The sequence below is a fragment of the Gorilla gorilla genome, chromosome 18 (assembly GCF_029281585.2).
Source record: "Gorilla gorilla gorilla isolate KB3781 chromosome 18, NHGRI_mGorGor1-v2.1_pri, whole genome shotgun sequence".
Lineage (NCBI taxonomy): Eukaryota > Metazoa > Chordata > Mammalia > Primates > Hominidae > Gorilla > Gorilla gorilla.
In genome coordinates, this window is record NC_073242.2 from 86,845,870 (window position 1) to 86,863,793 (window position 17,924).

At 49.7% G+C, this 17,924-nt stretch overlaps 1 protein-coding gene and 1 pseudogene across 7 annotated transcripts in view; both read left to right on the forward strand.

Annotated features, from left to right (window-relative positions):
* DRC7 (dynein regulatory complex subunit 7) overlaps nucleotides 1-17,924 on the forward strand; it is a 39,329-nt gene that overhangs the window by 16,466 nt on the left and 4,939 nt on the right. For 6 of the 7 annotated variants that reach the window (XR_010131576.1, XM_019012303.4, XM_019012302.4 and 3 more), the window contains 9 exons: nucleotides 6,975-7,103; nucleotides 10,301-10,373; nucleotides 11,334-11,462; nucleotides 11,624-11,752; nucleotides 13,235-13,455; nucleotides 14,712-14,927; nucleotides 15,476-15,586; nucleotides 15,950-16,060; nucleotides 17,048-17,242. Coding sequence is in view for 6 of the 7 variants with exons in the window: in XM_019012303.4 (XP_018867848.1) it covers nucleotides 6,975-7,103; nucleotides 10,301-10,373; nucleotides 11,334-11,462; nucleotides 11,624-11,752; nucleotides 13,235-13,455; nucleotides 14,712-14,927; nucleotides 15,476-15,586; nucleotides 15,950-16,060; nucleotides 17,048-17,242 (1,314 nt within the window). In the remaining variant the exon portion in view is untranslated. The remainder of the gene's footprint in view (nucleotides 1-6,974; nucleotides 7,104-10,300; nucleotides 10,374-11,333; nucleotides 11,463-11,623; nucleotides 11,753-13,234; nucleotides 13,456-14,711; nucleotides 14,928-15,475; nucleotides 15,587-15,949; nucleotides 16,061-17,047; nucleotides 17,243-17,924) is intronic. The other variant, XM_019012305.4, reaches the window with a different exon arrangement.
* On the forward strand, nucleotides 2,401-3,573 carry LOC109023552 (mitochondrial carrier homolog 2-like; annotated as a pseudogene).

Here is a 17,924-nt window from a genome sequence, read left to right on the forward strand (position 1 = left end):
CTCTTGATGCAGGGGCAGGCCCCAAAATCAGGGCTTTGCCAGTGAGGATTCGTGGCTTTTTCCAGGAAAGAATTCAAGGGCAAGCTGGTGGTGTTAGAGGCAACTTTTCTTGAAGCGGCAGCGTACGGCAGCAGCAGACGGACTGCTCCTTGTGGAGCAGGGCTACCCCATAGGCAGTGTGCCCAGATTGTAACCACCCAAGGGGTTCACCTTGCCAGCTGCCTAGACAGAGCTGATTCAGACTGGGGAATTGCAATAGAGAAAGAGCAATTCACGCAGAGCAGGCTGTGTAGGAGACCAGAGTTTTGTTATTACTCAAATCAGTCTCCCAGAGCATTCGTGCATTCAGGGAGCAGAGTTTTTAGGGACAACTTGGTGGGTTGGGGGATGCCAGGGAACCAGGAGTGCTGATTGGTCAGAGATGAAATCATAGAAAGTCAAAGCTGTCTTCTTGCACCAAGTCAGTTCCTGGGTGGGGCTCACAAGATCAGGTGAGCCAGTTTATCCATCTGGTGGTGCCATCTGATCCATCAAGTGTAGGGCCTGCAAAATATCTCAAGCACTGATCTTAGGAGCAGTTTAGGGAGGGTCAGAATCTTGTAGCCTCCAGCTGCATGACTCCTAAACCGTAATTTCTAATCTTGTAGCTAATCTAGTCCCTAAGCAAGAAGGAGGTCTGCTTTGGGAAAGGGCTGTTATTGCCTTTGTTTTAAACTATAATAAACTAAGTTTCTCCCAAAGTTAGTTCAGCCTTCACCTAGGAATGAACAAGGACAGCTTGGAGGTTAGAAGCAAGATGGAGTCGATTGAGATCTCTTTCAGTGTCTCAGTCATAACTGTGCAAAGGCGGTTTCAAGAGTAGCGGCTCAGAGGCAGTTCCACAGTCACATTTATATCCACTTTAATCATATGCAAATTAAGGGGCAGATTATGCAGAAATTTCTAGAAATAGAGTGGTAACCTCTGGTTCACTTTGTCATTGCCATGGAAAAGTGTAATTTCTGGGTGTTGCCTTGGCCCCGTTTTAGCTAGTCCTCAATTTGGTCCAGTGTCTGAGACCCCACCTTGGAAGTCAAGTCCCACCTTCTGGTCAGTAAGTCCCACCTTATTGTCAATAAACCAGTTTTTGGTTTTGTGGTTTTTCTCTGTTGTTTTTGTTTTCTATCTCATTGATGTCCACTCTGATCTTTATTATTTTATACTTTATGCTTACTTTGAGCTTCATTTACTTTTTTCTAGTTTCTTAAGGTGGAAGCTGAGATGATTCATCTAAGACTGTTCTTTTTTTTTTTTTTTTTTTTTTTGAGACAGAGTTTCGCTCTTGTTGCCCAGGCTGGAGTGCAATGGCGCGATCTTCACTCACTGCAATCTCCACCTCCTGGGTTCAAGCGATTTCCTGGCTCAGCCTCCCAAGTAGCTGAGATTACAGGCATGCACCACGCCCAGCTAAGCCTGTTCTTTTCTAACATAAGCCTTCTTTCTCTCGCAAGTACTACTTTAGTGACATCCCACACATTTTACTCTATCATGTATTCATTTTCTTTCCACTCAATATGCTCTCCAATTTCCCTTTTAATTTCTCCTTTAATTCATGGGCCATTTGAAAATGTGTTTAGTTTACAGATATTTAGAAACTCTCTAGAGATATTTCTATTGTTGATTTCTAATTTAATTCTGTAGTGATTAGAGAATATAACTTGGTATGACTTCTATTATTTTACACTTGCTATAGTTTGTTTTATGGACCATAATATGGTCTGTCTAGGAAATTCACCAAATTCTTAATATAGTGAATTTTCTGTGTGTACTTGACAAGAATGTGTATTTTGCTGTTGGGTGGAATGTTCTATAAATGTCAATAATCTCAAGTTGATTGACAGTGTTATTCAAATCTTATATATCTTTGCTGATTTTCTGCCTACATTTCTTTCAATTATTGACAACATTATTGAAATGTTGGGCTACAATTTTGGATTTCTCTATTTCTTCTTTCAGTTCTATCAGTATTTGCTTCATGTATTTTGAAGCCCTGCTATTAGATGAGTAAATGTTTGAGATTGTTATGTCCTTATGATGAATTAACCTCTCTATCGGTATGAAATAATCAGCTTTATCCCTAGTAATATTTCTCATTCTGATGTCTATTTTGTCTGATATTAATCTAACCACTGGAGCTTTGATTTGTGTTAGCATTGGTTATCCTCTTTGCAGAACTGTGAGTCCATTAAACCTCTTTTTCTTTGCAAATTACCCAGTCTCGGGTATGTCTATCAGTGCTCTTTCGTTGTCTCGAAGGTACTCTGTTTCTGACCAGGCCAGTTTCCCTTGGGCCCTTTTTAAGGTGACCCTGAGGAACAGCTCGCTCATTTGTTTGGTGGCTTGGACTGTCTGTCCATCTGCATGGCGGACTTAGCCAGTCTGCTGCTCCTGAACTCCCGTCTCACCATCCTGTCCCAGCTGCTCTCATGGTGTATGAGCCTCCTCCTGCAACAACAGGTCAGAATACTTTGGGGCAGCAAGTAGGTCAGCTACCTGGTCCCTTTAGTTACACTCAGTACATTGCCAGCATTGATGGGAGGTGCAGGTTGTTCACAGGCTTAACACCAAAACTGCCTGGGAGTCCATGGTCAAGTTTTGCAGTAGTCAGGACCTGGAAATGTACAGAAAGCTGTCTCATCTTCCTTTGACCGAGTTATCATGGAGATAACTCAAGTGATAATCGCTCGTTCTGTTGCTACCGCCATCACACATCCCTTCTGCATGGTTACTGAGATTTGTGGTACAATTCACTGACAGAGAGTCCAAGTACTGTGAACTTTGTGACTCCATAGTAACCATCTATTGAGAAGAAGGCATCCTAGGATTTCTCGTGTGTCTTATTCCTCACCTCCTAGGCAACATCATTTCTTTATGGCTCTGTAACTCACTGGCCTACCTCATCAATACCTATGCACTCTGGTGGGGCATGGCGGCTTATGCCTGTAATCCTGATACTTTGGGAGGATGAGGTGAGAGGATCGCTTGAGCTCAGGAGTTTGAGACAAGCCTGGGCAACAAAGTGAGACCTCGTCTCTATAAAAAAAAAATTCAAAAAAATTAGCCAGGCATGATGGCATGCACCTGTAGTCCCAGCTACTAGGGAGGCTGAGGTGGGACGATTGCTTGAGCCCGGGAGGTCAAGGGTGCAGTGAGCCATGATTGTGCCACTGCACTCCAGCCTGGGCAACAGAGAGAGTCTCTCTCTCTCTGTCACACACACAAACACACACATATGCACTGGACAGTGAGGTTTCTATCGGGAATGAAATGAAGAGTATGAAGAGTTATTCTCAAGATGTCACAGCACTGTTTGCCAGTATGTTGACCTATCCCTTTGTGCTTGTCTCTAATCTTATGGCTGTCAACAGCCATGGGCTTGCTGGTGGACCCCCTTCTTCCTTCCCAGTATATACTACTTGCATAAATTGCTGGTGCATGCTACAAAAAGAGGGAAAGATGAGCCGAGGAAATAGCTTGTTTTTCCCAAAGCATCCCTTTGGGAAGACTTGTTGTGACCTGAGAATGCCAATTTGAAGATGTAGGGCGGGACAGTGACATTTCTATAGTCCCAGATGCACCAAATTATGGGAGACAATGTTGATTTCTATATAGTGTTCCACACTTTTATTTTATTTTATTTTTGAGACAGACTCTTGCTCTGTCACCCAGGCTGGAGTGCAGTGGCGCGATCTTGGCACACTGCAATCCCCGCCTCCCGGGTTCAAGTGATCTTCTCACCTCAGCCTCCTGAGTAGCTGGGATTACAGGCATGCACTACCACAAGTGGCTAATTTTTTTGTATTTTTAGTAGAGACAGGGTTTCACCATTTTGGCCAGGTTGGTCTCGAACTCCTGACCTCAAGTGATCTGCCCACCTTGGCCTCCCAAAGTGTTGGGATTACAGGCGTGAGCCACTGTACCTGATGACCTGCTTTTTTAATGGTCATTTAGTCTTGGGGAATGAATAAATAAGTAAATAAGTGTCAGAGGGGCGACTGCCAGCCCCTGCGGGAGACAGGCAGAGTTGATGCATGATTGCTTTGCTGGTTGCTCTGTCTTTGTGAAGAAGTCAGAAGCTCCGAGATGAGAAACTTCTGCCTTCAGCAAAGGAGACGCCTCTCGTCACTCTGCCTCCCTTAGGCACTGATTCCAGGGTTGTGGGAAGTAACACTCAGTAGATGCTTAGAATAGTCTCTAGCTGTTCAATAAATGTTAACTATTGTTGCTCCCATCTTACAGGTAAGGAAACTGAGGCCAAGTAAAGTGAGATCATTTCTCCCACGCCACACAGAGGGAGCAGAGCCGACACTGCCCTCCCCCAGGGCCTGGGCTCATAAGCACCATGGTGGTCGGTGTCCTCTGAAGGATAACAGCCCTTCAGAGGATGCTACAGTCCTTCAGCCCCTCTTCCAGCCTGAATATCCTCATCTCATCCATCAGGCTCCAAGGTGAAGGCAGAAGTGAGGCCAGAGAGGCAGTGCTGTGCCAAGTGAGGGCATGAGGAAGAGATGATGGCATAGGCTGTCACTTTTACCAGCACACGAACATCGGAGCAGCTGCTTTGTTTCTTCAAAGAACCTTGAAATAGCGAGGGGTTGCAGGAGGATGGCAAGGCATCCACAGAGTGACTGCCTGGCACAAACTTACCCTGGGCACATGGATGTGGCTATTGTCCATTCAATTATGCTTTTTCTAAAGAAATAGAACTTAAGTTAAGGTAACAAAGCATAATATCTAACTACTGCTTACACTGGTTTACAAAAGTAACAAAATTTAGGCCAAGAGTGCAAATAGGTTGGCCGGGCACAGTGGCTCACGCCTTTAATCCCAGGACTTTGAGAGGCCGAGGTAGGTGGATCACTTGAGGCCAGGAGTTCAAGACCAGCCTGGCCAACATGGTGAAACCCTATCTCTACTAAAAATACACAAATTAGCTGGGTGTGGTGGCGGGCACCTGTAATCCCAGCTACTCGGGAGGCTGAGGCATGAGAATCGCTTGAACCCAGGAGGCAGAGGTTGCAGTGAGCCGAGACCATGCCACTGCACTCCAGCCTGGGCAACAGAGCAAGACTCCATCTGGAAAAAAAAAAAAAGAGTGAAAAAAGGCAAATATCTATACAGTTGGGTTCCTATCCACTAAGCCCATTAAGCTTTGCCGCAGTTGCTGTGACATCTACCAGCAGTTCTCTCCCCAACTCTCCTCTGTTGTGCCCCGCACTTCTCTCCCCTCCACCCACAAGCTAGGGCAGAGAAATACTCAGGAGCCCTCCCAGGACCCACACATGACAGTGAGTACTAGGCTTAGAGTTGGCTTCAGGACAGCTTAATATTAACACCCCTCCAGGCAGCTGTTCTGCAGCCTCTGATTTCCTCTGGAACATGATTTAGGGTGGGGAGAACACCTTGCTCTAGGAAGGTTGATTAGAATGTGAGGTGCTCCCCACCTTCTAGGAGTTATCTGAGAGATGAGCCACTTTTATCGAGGGGACTGAGGACTCAGGTGGGCTGGGTGAAAAGAGGTCAGGAGTTTGAGACCAGCCTGACCAACATGGTGAAACCCTGTCTCTACTAAAAATGCAAAAATTAGCTGGGCTGTGGTGGTGAGCACTTGTAGTCCCAGCTACTCAGGAGACTGAGGTAGGAGAATCACTTGAACCGAGGAGATAGAGGTTGCAGTGAGCCGAGATCATACCACTGCACTCCAGCCTGGGCAACAGAGGGAGACCCTGCCTCAAAAAAAAAAAGAAAAGAAAAATAAAAGAAGGTGGCAGACACACTCCATGGAGGAGAAATTCCCACCCACCTGCTGTTTTTTGTTTTTTTTTTTTTTTGGAGAGACAGGGTCTTACTCTGTCTCCCAGGCTGGAGTACAGTGGTGTGTTCACAGCTTGCTGCAGCCTCAACTTCCTGGAATCAAGTGATCCTCCTGCCTCAGCCTCCCAAGTAGTCAGAACTACAGGTGCATAACACCATGCACTGGCTTAAAAAAAAAAAAAAAAAAAAAAGGCCAGGCATGGTGCCTCATGCCTGTAATCCAAGTACTTTGGGAGGCCAAGGCAGGCGTATCACTTGAGGTCAGGAGTTCGAAACCAGCCTGGCCAAAATGGTGAAACCCCCATCTCTACTAAAAATATAAAAATGAGCCAGGCATGGTGGCATGTGCCTGTAATCCCAGCTACTCAGGAGGCTGAGGCAGGAAAATCGCTTGAACCTGGGAGGCAGAGGTTGCAGTGAGCCGAGATCACGCCACTGCACTCCAGCCTGGGCAACAGAGTGAGACTCTGTCTCAAAAAAAAAAAGAAAAGAAATTGTGGAGATGGGATCTCCCTTTGCTACCCAGGCTGGTCTTGAACTCCTGGGCTCAAGTGATCCTTCTGTGTTGGCCTCCCAAAGTGCTGGAACTACAGGCATGAGCCACCATGCCCGGCTCTCCACCTGCTTCTTATGTATAACCTCCACGTGTGCCTGCCTATTTCCCTTGTTCCTGGCATGGGTAAAATAAACAGGAGGAAGCCTTTTTAAAAAACCTTCCACTTCCTGGGAGTTGCTAGACCCTTCTGCCATCAGATCTTGCTGGTTTGTTTTCATTGGCTCTAAGCACTGCCCAGCCGATGCGGAAAGACCTGCACATCCAGGTCTAGCCCAGGCCAGAGAGCCTCCTAGTCTTTCACAGAGGTCAACACGAGATTTCCTCACAGGGAGGCTGAGTGATGGGCAGGGACTTCTGCTCCCCCTCGGGGCCTCAGTTTCCCTGTTGGGATGAGGAGTGTGGGCATGGAGTCTCAGAGCCACCTGGGACTGACGTTCTGCTTCCCCAAGCCCTGGGCCCAGGTCCCTTCTCTGCCCCGGAGTAGCCATCTCCCAACTCCCCATGGATCAGGTGGGGACATGGTGGCTGTGGGGTACACTCAGTTGACTGCCCTCATCCCCAACAGGACTTGATCTTTGACCTGGGTGACCCTGTGAGATGGGAGTACATGCTCCTGGGGACTGATAAGTCTCAGCTGTCCTTGACTGAAGAAGACGACAGTGGGATAAACGATGAGGATGATGTGGAAAATCTGGTGAGTCTCAGCAGCTCGAGAGCCCAGGGAATGTGTGTGAAGGCTTCAGTGAGCCTGACAAGTGTCCCCAGCAGCATATGTGTGGCAGTGGGGGATGGCCCAAGTAGACCAGTGATGGGTTCCTCAAAGCAGGAAGGCTTGAGCAATTCCCTTATTTTACAGATGGGCACATTGAGGCCCAGAAAGGCCAGTAACCTACCCAGGACCTCCCAGTGGGTTAGGGAAGGGACAGGACTTGAAGTCAGGTCTTCTGCCCCCCATATCATCCACCTTGTTCAGGAGTTGCCCTGCTCCTTTGGAAAGCATGCCCCTTGTCAGCCTGGGCAACATAGTGGGACCCTGTCTCTACAAGAAAATTTAAAAATTAGCTGGCTGTAGTGGCATGCATCTGTAGTCCCAGCTACTTGGGAGGCTGAGGCAGGAGGATCACTTGAGACTGGGAGGCCGAAGCTGCAGTGAGCCATGTTCATGCCACTGCATTCCAGCCTGGGCAACCCCACCCCACCACAAAAAATAAAAATAAAAATAAATTTAGAAAAAGAAAGTTGCAGAGCGGGGTCATAAGACCCCACTCTGCAACCCCCTGGGAGTCCCAGAGCTGGCTGTTCTCAGTTCCATCCCAAGTAGCCATCATGAGCCCCACATGCTGCCAGGCCTTTCTTGTCTGTTCTGTCAGTTCCTCTGAAAGTCGTTGGCCAGGGCCTTACCCACATCACCAGCCTCCCTTCTCTGAATTCAGCTTCAGCCTTTATGTGAAATGGAGGCAGAAGGATCGTAGTTGTATTCATAGTAATTCTAATAAGTGCATTCGTCTGGCATCACAAGGCACCACAGATGCGGTTGCTTAAATGACAGAAATTAATTTTCTTACAGTTCTGGAGGCTGGAAGTCTGAGATCAAGGTGTGGACAGGGTTGGTTCCTTCTGAGCCCCCTGTCCTTGGCTTGTAGATAGCTGTCTTCTCCCTGTCTTCACATTGTCTTCCCTCTGTACAAATCTATGTCCTAATCTGTTCTTATAAGGACACCAGTCATTTTTCTTTTTATTTTTTTTTGAGACAGGGTCTCCTCTGTTGCCCAGGCTGGAGTGCAGTGGCACGATCATAGCTCACTGCAGCCTCGAACTCCTGGGCTCAAATGATCCTTCCACTTTGGCCTCTGGAGTAGCTGGGACTACAGACACACACCACCATACCCAGCTAATTTTTGTTTTTCAGAGAGACATGGTCTTGCTATGTTACCTAGGCTGGTATCGAACTCCTGGGCTCAAGAGATCCCCTTGCCTTGGCCTCCCAAAGTGTTGGTATTACAGGCATGAGCCACCATGCCCAACCAACACCAGTCATATTGGAGTAGGGCCCACTCTGATGAACTCATTTGACCTTAATCACCTCTCTAAAGATCCTGTCTCTAAAAACAATCATTCAAACAATAAGTGATCAAGACAACAACAACAACAACAAAGAAAAAATAAGAAAAATAAATAAAACAAATACAGTCACTTTCAGGGCTTAAAACTTCAACCTGTGAATTTTAGGGGGATGCCATTCAGCCCGTAGCAAAAGGTAGCACTCACATGGTCCTTACTAAGCACTGGGATCCATTGTATCTACTTAACCTGAAGTAACTCATTTAAATCCCCACAGCCACCTGGTGAGGTGGGCACTGGTATTACCACCTGTGATTAATATTATCCCATTTTACCGATGGGAAGACTCACACACAGAGAGGTTAAGTCACTTACCCAAAGCGATACAGCTGGTAAGTGACAGAGCTGGGATTTGAACCTACACAGTCTGGCTCCACAGTCTGGGTTCTCAGTGGTAACTCTGTTCTACCTCCTGGGGCTGCTTGATGTGATGTGCTTGGCACAGCAGTGTAGACCGTCTCAAAAGGGTGCTAAATGTTCTCAGCATCCTCATCTCCAGAGACTGGGGACATCTGGTGTGCAGTAAATCCAGGCATAGGCGCCCCCTGCTGGCCTTGGGGCATGGACCAGCCAGGGCCTGAGAGCCCAGCCCTGCAGGCAGCCGGCTGAGCACCCACATGGCTAATAATCAAACAGTTCCAGTCACAGAGTCCTGGTCCACCCTGGCCCAAGAGCCCTCGTTACAGCAAAGACGGACAGAGGGCAGCCCAAAGAGTCAGAACCCAGTCATGGACCCCCAGGAAAAACCAGACCCCGGGTGACAGCCCACCCACCTGACCATCTTAGAGATTTTTGACAATACTAACTGCTGACTGCTCACCCATTTTTGTCCCCTGCAAAATGTCACAATTAGATAAACAGTTGTCAGAGGTATGAGCAATGTTTGTGGAAAAAAGGTTTTAAGTCGAGAAAGTCTTATCCAAGTTTCTGTGATTATCTAGTTTGAGGACCATTTATCTAGATCGGGCCTTATTTCACAAATGGGGAAATTAAGGCTCAGAGAGGAAATAATAATAGGCCGGGCATGGTGGCTCATGCCTGTAATCCCAGCACTATGGGAGGCCAAGGTGGGCATATCATTTGAGGTCAGGAGTTCAAGACCAGCCTGGGCAACACGGTGAGACCCCACCCCCCCGCCCCCGCCCATCTCTACTAAAAATACAAAAATCAACTGGGTGTGGTAGGTGCATGCCTGTAATCCCAGCTACTCAGGAGGCTGAGGCAGGAGAATCACTTGAACCTGGGAGACGGAGGTTGCAGTGAGCCAAGATCATGCCACTGCACTCCAGCCTGGGCAACAGAACAAGACTCCATCTCAAATAATAATAATAATAATGTCAGCCAATCAGAGCCCCGAGGCCTTTGCAGACATTATATCATTTAATCTTCCTAAAAGGTCCAATTTACAGTTAAGAAAACTAAGGCTTAGAGCAGTTAAAGGACTCGCCCAGGACCCCTTAGCTGGTCTTGGAGAGAGGGTGGGGCTTGGATGCCCTGACTCCAGAAACACCTCTCTAATCATGAAGGGCCTGCAGCCAGGGCAGGGGGTGCTGCTGTCCTAAGCCAGGCAAGTATAGGGAAGGGCTCCCTGCCCAGAGTCGACTCCTCCTCTTCCACATCATGGGTCGTGCTCATGACCTCTAGTTCCCCTGGGGAAGCCAATGGACCACCTTGGCTTGGCTCTGCAGGCAGAGACAGAGCTTTGACCATAACTTCTGCTTCAACGCCCTGACCAGCACCACCTCCCCCACCCCCTTCTCCTCCCATCAGGGCAAGGAGGATGAGGATAAGAGCTTCGACATGCCCCACTCGTGGGTGGAGCAGATTGAGATCTCCCCGGAAGGTATTTTCTATTTGTGTATTCACTTATCCTCTCCAGATCCAGTTCCTGGGCCTCCAGAGAGGTCTGCAACAGCGAGGCAGGGGGACACAGGAGGGAATGCCATGCCCCACATTTCCACCCTTCTCACCTTCAGCTGCACCCTCCCCCCCTCCCTCCCTCCCCCCTTCCTGCCACACGCACTCAGCTCTGACCCCGAGGGCCTGACGACCAGTCTGGTACATGGGGCGATGCAGCTCAGTGAGCATGTGTGGGATGATGGCGTGTAGGTGGCAGCAAGGCCTGGAAACCCAGCCCATTCCCCTCTCACACTCTTCTACCCAGAGGAGGCCATGGGCAGTGCCCAGATGGTCCGGAGAGGGGCAGGTAGAGAAGGCAGGAGGGCAGGGACTGTCATGCTCCATGTCAATATCTGCTGGTGCCCACCTAGGGAGCACCCAGACCTATGGGGAGGGCATGGGCCAGTTCAACAGGGTGGGAAGTGCCAGAGAGGCTGTCATGGGAACCCAGAGGAGGCGCACCCAGCCCAGCACTGGGGCTAGGGCCTGGGGATGGGTGAGCAGAAACGGGTACCAGAAGTAGGCTAGGGGTCACCTGGGTGAAGTTTTGAAGGATCTGAAGGAGTCAGTCCAACAAGGGGAGGAGGGGATGATGGTGTTTCTGGCAGAGACCTGTACAAGCAAAGGCCTGGCAGTGTGAGAGTGTGGTTGGCTGCAGGGCAGACCCTCTGATGGGGCTCAAATCCCATTCTTGGGTGGATCTGTGCTTCTGCCTGGCCTGAGAACCCCTCTAGGGTTGGAGCCACCCCTGGTGATTATTCTCCTCGGCCTCCCTGGATCAGGCTTGGGGCTGGAGGAGTTCAGTACACAGAGAACGGGCAGTGGATGGATGAATGGCTGGGCAGGGCTGGCCCTCCCTTCCCCCAAACTAGGAAGAAGAGACCACAGCTGACTGTGTCCACAGCATTTGAGACCCGCTGCCCGAACGGGAAGAAGGTGATTCAGTACAAGAGGGCAAAGCTGGAGAAGTGGGCCCCGTACCTCAATAGCAATGGCCTTGTGAGCCGCCTCACCACCTACGAGGACTTGGAGTGTAAGGGGGATTGCTCTGGACATGGGTCCAGGCCAGCCCAGGGGCGGGGGTGGTTTCTACTCTCTCTGGGGTCATTGCTGGCCTCTGTGTGCCTGGAATAAGGCGGAGTTGAAGGCTAGGGGAGCTGGCCTGGCTGCAGCAAGTGTCCATCGGCCCCACAGGTACCAATATTTTGGAGATAAAGGAGTGGTACCAGAACCGGGAAGACATGCTGGAGCTGAAACACATAAACAAGACCACAGACCTGAAGACAGACTACTTCAAGCCTGGCCACCCCCAGGCTCTGCGTGGTGCGTGGCTCCCCTTTCCTGGGCCACCCAGGAGCCTGGGGTAGAGGCCTCACACACCCTGTGGCAGGTGGTATGTGGTGGGAGGAACCAGCATACATATTATACATGGGTTCTTGGGCAGCAAGCAGTAGAAGCTGCCCTGCCTCCCTCAGCAAACCCAATGTGTGGGAGGTCAGGGAAAGCTCAGAAATTCTAAGGAAATGTAACAAATGCTCCTCCAGGAAAGCTAAAGGGGGCGCCACATACCCGTTCTGTGGTTGGAATCAGGCCAGAACCTCACCATGAGGTCACACGGTGGAGGCCACATTTAAAGGAGGCAGTGCCGGACACAGGGGCTCACACTTGTAATCCAAGCACTTTGGGAGGCCAATGTGGGCAGTTGAGCCCAGGGGTTCAAGACCAGCCTGGGCTATATGGTGAAACCCCATCTCTACAAAAAATATAAAAATTAGCCAGGCATGGTGGCATGTGCTTGTAATCCCAGCTACTCAGGAGACTAAGGTAGGAGAATCACTTGAACCCAGGAGGTCGAGGCTGCAGTGAGCCGAGATTATGCCACTGCACTCCAGCCTGGGTGACAGACAGAGATCCTGTCTCAAGAAAAAAAAAAAAAAAAAATCCTGACCAAGAAATTTACAAAAGAAAAGCATAGGAGTAATATACATTTTTTTAAATGATCAACCTCATTTGGAAGTTGATAATAAAAAAAAAAGAAACTAATAAGGTCCCTAACCAATAAAGGACCATCTTATAACCCCCATGTTGGCAAAGATGAAAAAAATGGTCCTACTGGGTATGAACAAGTATGGGAGCAACAGTCACTCTGTGTCACTGTTGATGGGACAGCAGATTGGAACTTTTCTGGAGGACAGTTGGGCAAAATATTGATAATGACCATAAAATGTGTACGCTTTTGGCTGGGCACAGTGGCTCACACCTATAATCACAGCACTTTAGGTGGATCACCTGAGGTCAGGAGTTTGAGACCAGCCTGGCCAACATGGTGAAACCCCGTTTCTACTAAAAATACAAAAATTAGCCAGGTGTGGTGGCAGGTGCCTGTAGTCCCAGTTACTTGGGAGGCTGAGACAGGAGAGTCACTTGAACCCAGGTGGCAGAGATTGCAGTGAGCTGAGATCACACCACTGCACTCCAGCCTGGGTGACAGAGCGAGGCTGTGTCTCAAAAAAAAAAAAAAGTACACTTTTGGACCCAGCAATTCCACTGCTGAGAATTTATTCTTAGCAAATAATGGACAAGAACAAAAAATGCACGATGCAGATGTTCATCATGGTGTTGGTAATAATCAGAAAAAGTTGTACACAACCTAAACACCCAGCAATAGGGGACTGGTTCATAGCTAACCTCATCCATAATGTGGGTCTGTCTTCTCCCTGGGCCTGGGGTTGGGCGACCAAGCCAGCAGCCATACTTCCTAGTGCTTATGAAGCTGTCTCCTCCCACCTCCCGCTCCCCACCCAGTGCACTCGTACAAGTCCATGCAACCTGAGATGGACCGTGTCATTGAGTTTTATGAAACGGCCCGTGTGGATGGCCTGATAAAGCGGGAGGAGACACCCAGGACAATGACAGAGTACTATCAAGGACGCCCAGACTTCCTCTCCTACCGCCATGCCAGCTTCGGACCCCGAGTCAAGAAGCTCACTCTGAGCAGTGCAGAGTCAAACCCCCGGCCCATTGTGGTAAGAGCTCGCGGGGGCTGGGGACAGGTCGCCCTCCTTCTCTGGCAGCTGATGTCACCTCTGAATGGTGAGAGCCCTGGCTCTGGGGTGGCATTAAGGCCTGAGACATATCCAAGGGCACCAATGATGAACCAAGCATTTTACCAAATGTATTAGTCTGTTCTCATGCTGCTTTGAAGAAATACCTGAGACTGGGTAATTTATAAAGAAAAGAAGTTTCCTTGACTCACAGTTCTGCATGGCTGGGGAGCCCTTAGGAAACTTAGAATCATGGCAGAAGGGTCCTTTTCACCTTCTGCCTAGTGAAAAGGGTCCTTTTCACCTTCTGCCTAGTGAAAAGGGTCCTTTTCACCTTCTGCCTAGTGAAAAGGGTCCTTTTCACTAGAATTGGCAGCAGGAGAGAGAATAAGTGCTGAGCAAAGGGGAAGCTGCTTATAAAACCATCTGATCGTGGGAGAACTCACTCACTGTCACGAGAATAGCATGGGGGAAACCACCTCCATGATTCAATTATCTCCACCTGGTCCCGCCCTTGACATATGGGGATTACAGTTCAAGGTGAGATTTTGGTGGGGGGACACGAAACTAAACCATATCACCAAATGCGCCATCCTGGGGTTGTCTGGTGCCAGACTGTGCCCTCAGCCATGAGGCCAAGAATGTGTTACTTCCTTATTGTTATACAAAAATACTCATGACTAAACATTTGGAAAATATGTAAAAATGTAGAGAAAAGTAAAAATATCTCAGAATGGCATCTCTCATATGTTACCACGGATTATAGGTTTGGTTTTGAGAGTTTTTTCTAATGTAATTGAGATCGGGACCCGGGGATTAGAGTCCCTGTATTACCCACTTAACATGAAATTGTGCATTTTCCCCTTCATGTCATTACAAATTAGTTGGCAACTGTGTGTAATGGCAGCATGCCAAAGAAGCTCTTTCTAGCAGTAAGGGATGTCTAGCAATGGAGTAGGCTGCCTGGAGAGGTGGTGAGCTCCCCATCTCTTGAGGTAGGCAAGCAGAGTCTTGAAGGAGCTGAGGAGGGGCCCAGCACCATATGGGAGTGGAGTGGCCTGGCCCTGAGAACCCACGAAATCCATTGTCTGGCTAGGAGGGGCTATTCCATGTGAATCGCCAAACGACCCCAGACTCCAGTGTCCTGAACGTTCGTTGCTCCTGCCTGCGGGCATGCACAGAAATCTCCCCTCACACGCTCATCCTTTGCTCATCCTTTGCATGTTCTGGCCTCCCAGAAAATCACAGAGCGGTTCTTCCGCAACCCAGCGAAGCCCGCGGAGGAGGACGTGGCAGAGCGCGTGTTTCTGGTCGCGGAGGAGCACATCCAACTGCGCTACCACTGCCGTGAGGACCACATCACGGCCTCCAAGCGCGAGTTCCTGCGGCGCACCGAGGTGGACAGTAAAGGCAACAAGATCATCATGACGCCCGACATGTGCATCAGCTTCGAGGTGGGCCTGGGGGCCACGGCGGGCAGGGGTCGGCTGCAGGAGGAACCGGGGCTCTCTGTCTTATTCCAGCCACTTGGGAGAACCAGGATGGGCGCTGGTGAATCCCGGCGAGGAAATTCATCTTTGCTCCTTGGGAAAACCAAAAGTTCCCATCTGGGGACCCTTCTCTTTGAGCTCCTCTGAAAATCTTCCTTTTCCACCAAAAAAGAGAACTCAGCAGGCTAAGACGACTCTGCAGTCCTGGTCAGGGCAAACCTCAGATCCTAGGGAGGCTCTGTGGGAGGGGAAGAGTCTCACTACCTCTGAGGGGCTAGCCTTCCTAGTCAAACGCTCACTCTCCCGGCACAGTCCCCAGCTTTTCTGAGTCTTCAGTTCCTCTTTTATTATTATCTGTATTTTTATAAGTGAGAAAATTAAGGCTCAGAGAGGTTTAGCAACTTGCTCGAGATCACACAGCTGGAAAGTGGCAGGGGTAGATTTGAACCCAGGTGGTCCTATGCCCCGATCATGGCAGCCTCTCTGTGTTACTAAGGTGGTTGTTGTCCCAGGTGGAGCCCATGGAGCACACCAAGAAGTTGCTCTATCAGTACGAGGCCATGATGAACCTGAAGAGGGAGGAGAAGCTGTCCAGACATCAGGTCTGGGAGTCAGAGCTGGAGGTAGGGTCCTGTGGGAGAGTGAGCAGGTGGGCGGTATCTTTGTTTTTGAGATAGGGTCTCGCTCTATAACCCAGGCTGGAATGCAGTGGTGCAATTATGGCTCTACATCCCGGGCTCAGGTGGTCCTTCCCCCTCATCCTCCCAGGTAACTGGGACCACTAGCGCACACCACCATGCCTGGCTAATTTCTTGTTTTTATTTTTGTTTTTGTTTTTTAACAGATGGGGTTTTTCCATTTTGCCCAGGCTGGTCTCAAACTCCTGAATTCATGCAATCTGCCCTCCTTGGCTTCCCAAAGTGCTGGGGTTACAGGAGTGGAGGGGGGGGTGTCTCCATCACGCCCTCCAACACTTCTCATTTCAGGTGCTGGAGATTCTGAAGCTTCGAGAGGAGGAGGAGGCGGCGCACACACTGACCATCTCCATCTATGACACCAAGCGGAATGAGAAGAGCAAGGAATATCGGGAGGCCATGGTCAGTCCCAATCCCTTCTCCAGACCCCAGCTTTTCCTAGACCCCCCTGGTCTCCAGGGTGGTGGGGACCATGAGGGATTCTGCTGAGAAACCCTCTGTGGGGGATACGGTTATTGATACCATGCGGTCATCCTTGCTGCTGAACTGACCATTTCTATGGTTCATCCCAAAGAGTACTTGGGATTTGGGCAAGGTTTCCCCCCATCCCCAGGGGCTGTAGCCAAGCCAAGGCCTGTGGTTGGGAAAAGAATTAAAATTATGTGCCCACCTCTACTCAGGGCTCCCACTGAGGTTGCACCCTGGGCCAGTGGCCCCAGTGAGCTACCTCTGGCTCCAGACCTGAGCTCTCCTGCTCTCCAGCACAGGGAGGGCATTCAGGTTACACCTTCAGGTTGCAAGGCCCCGCCTGGTTTTCAGGGCCGACTTCTGAATCCCTTTCACCAACCAAGTTGAGATTTCTAAAAATAGTTTGGGGGTCGTGAGGCAGGATAGGCATCAGATGACTGTTCTCAGATCCCAGGGGAGGGTGTCAGCCCCCACGTCTCCAACTTCACTGCCCCCTGTCTGCAGATGGAGGACACAGGCCCCAGGGTGGAAAAGAAAAGTGAAGGGAGTTACTGGCAGTTTTTAACTAACATCATTAATAACCACTACCATTGACTGAATAAGCATCTACTATGGATTGTCAGGCATCAGGCTGCGTGCTTTACAGACATGATCCTGTCAGATCCTCAGATCCTCAGAGAAGGAAACCAAAGCTCAGGTAGTGAGATACAAATTCATGTAAGAAAAAAAGAGTTGGCTGTCACCAGTAAACACAGGTCCAGAGACCAGCATGTGGGCCCTTCTAAGGCCTGTCTTGGAGGCGCCATGCACTGGAACCTGGCTGTGAGGTCTGGCTTTGTGCTGGCACACTGCTGATGCAGAGCTGGTGGAGAGGTCTCTGTAGTTCCTGCTGATCCAGCTGACTGCCCCTCACCTTTACAGGAGCGCGTGATGCACGAAGAGCACCTGCGGCAGGTGGAGACCCAGCTGGACTACCTGGCCCCATTCCTGGCCCAGCTCCCGCCAGGAGAGAAACTAACACGCTGGCAGGCGGTGCACCTCAAGGATGAGTGCCTCAGTGACTTCAAGCAGCGGCTCATCAACAAGGCCAACCTCATCCAGGCCCGCTTTGAGAAGGTGCCGCCAGGGCCTTTGTTGGGGAGGGGATCTCAGCATCTGCATCCAGGAAATGGGCCCACGGCTGTCTGCCCACTACCTCACAGGCTTGTGAGGGCCTGATGAGGGGGATGAATATGTCAATGCTTGGGGTTTCCAAATGACTGAGTTGTTCCTCCTCACACTTGTTTATCGGATAGATGAATGGATAGGGGGATGGATGGATGTAGGTATGGATAGGTGGGTGGGTGGGTGGATGGATGGATGGACGGACAGATGGATGGATGGATGGATGGATGGATGGATAGATGGGTGGATGAATGCATGGGTAGATAGATGGACGAATAGGTAGATAGATGGGTGGGTGGATTGATGGGTAGATAGAGGGATGGGTGGGTGCATGAACAGATGGGTGGGTGGATGGGTGGATAAATGGATGGATAGATGGATGGGAGGCTGAATGGATGGGTGAGTAGATAGATAGATGTGTGGGTATAGGTATGGATAGGTGGGTGGATGGATGGGTGGGTGGGTGAGTGAGTGAGTGAGTGAGTGGATGGATGAGTGGGTAGGTGGATGGATGAGTGGGTGGGTGGATAGATGAGTGGGTGGGTAGATGGGTGAATGGATGGATGGGTGGATGGATGAATGGATGAGTGAGTGGGTGGGTGGATAGATGAGTGGGTGGGTAGATGGGTGAATG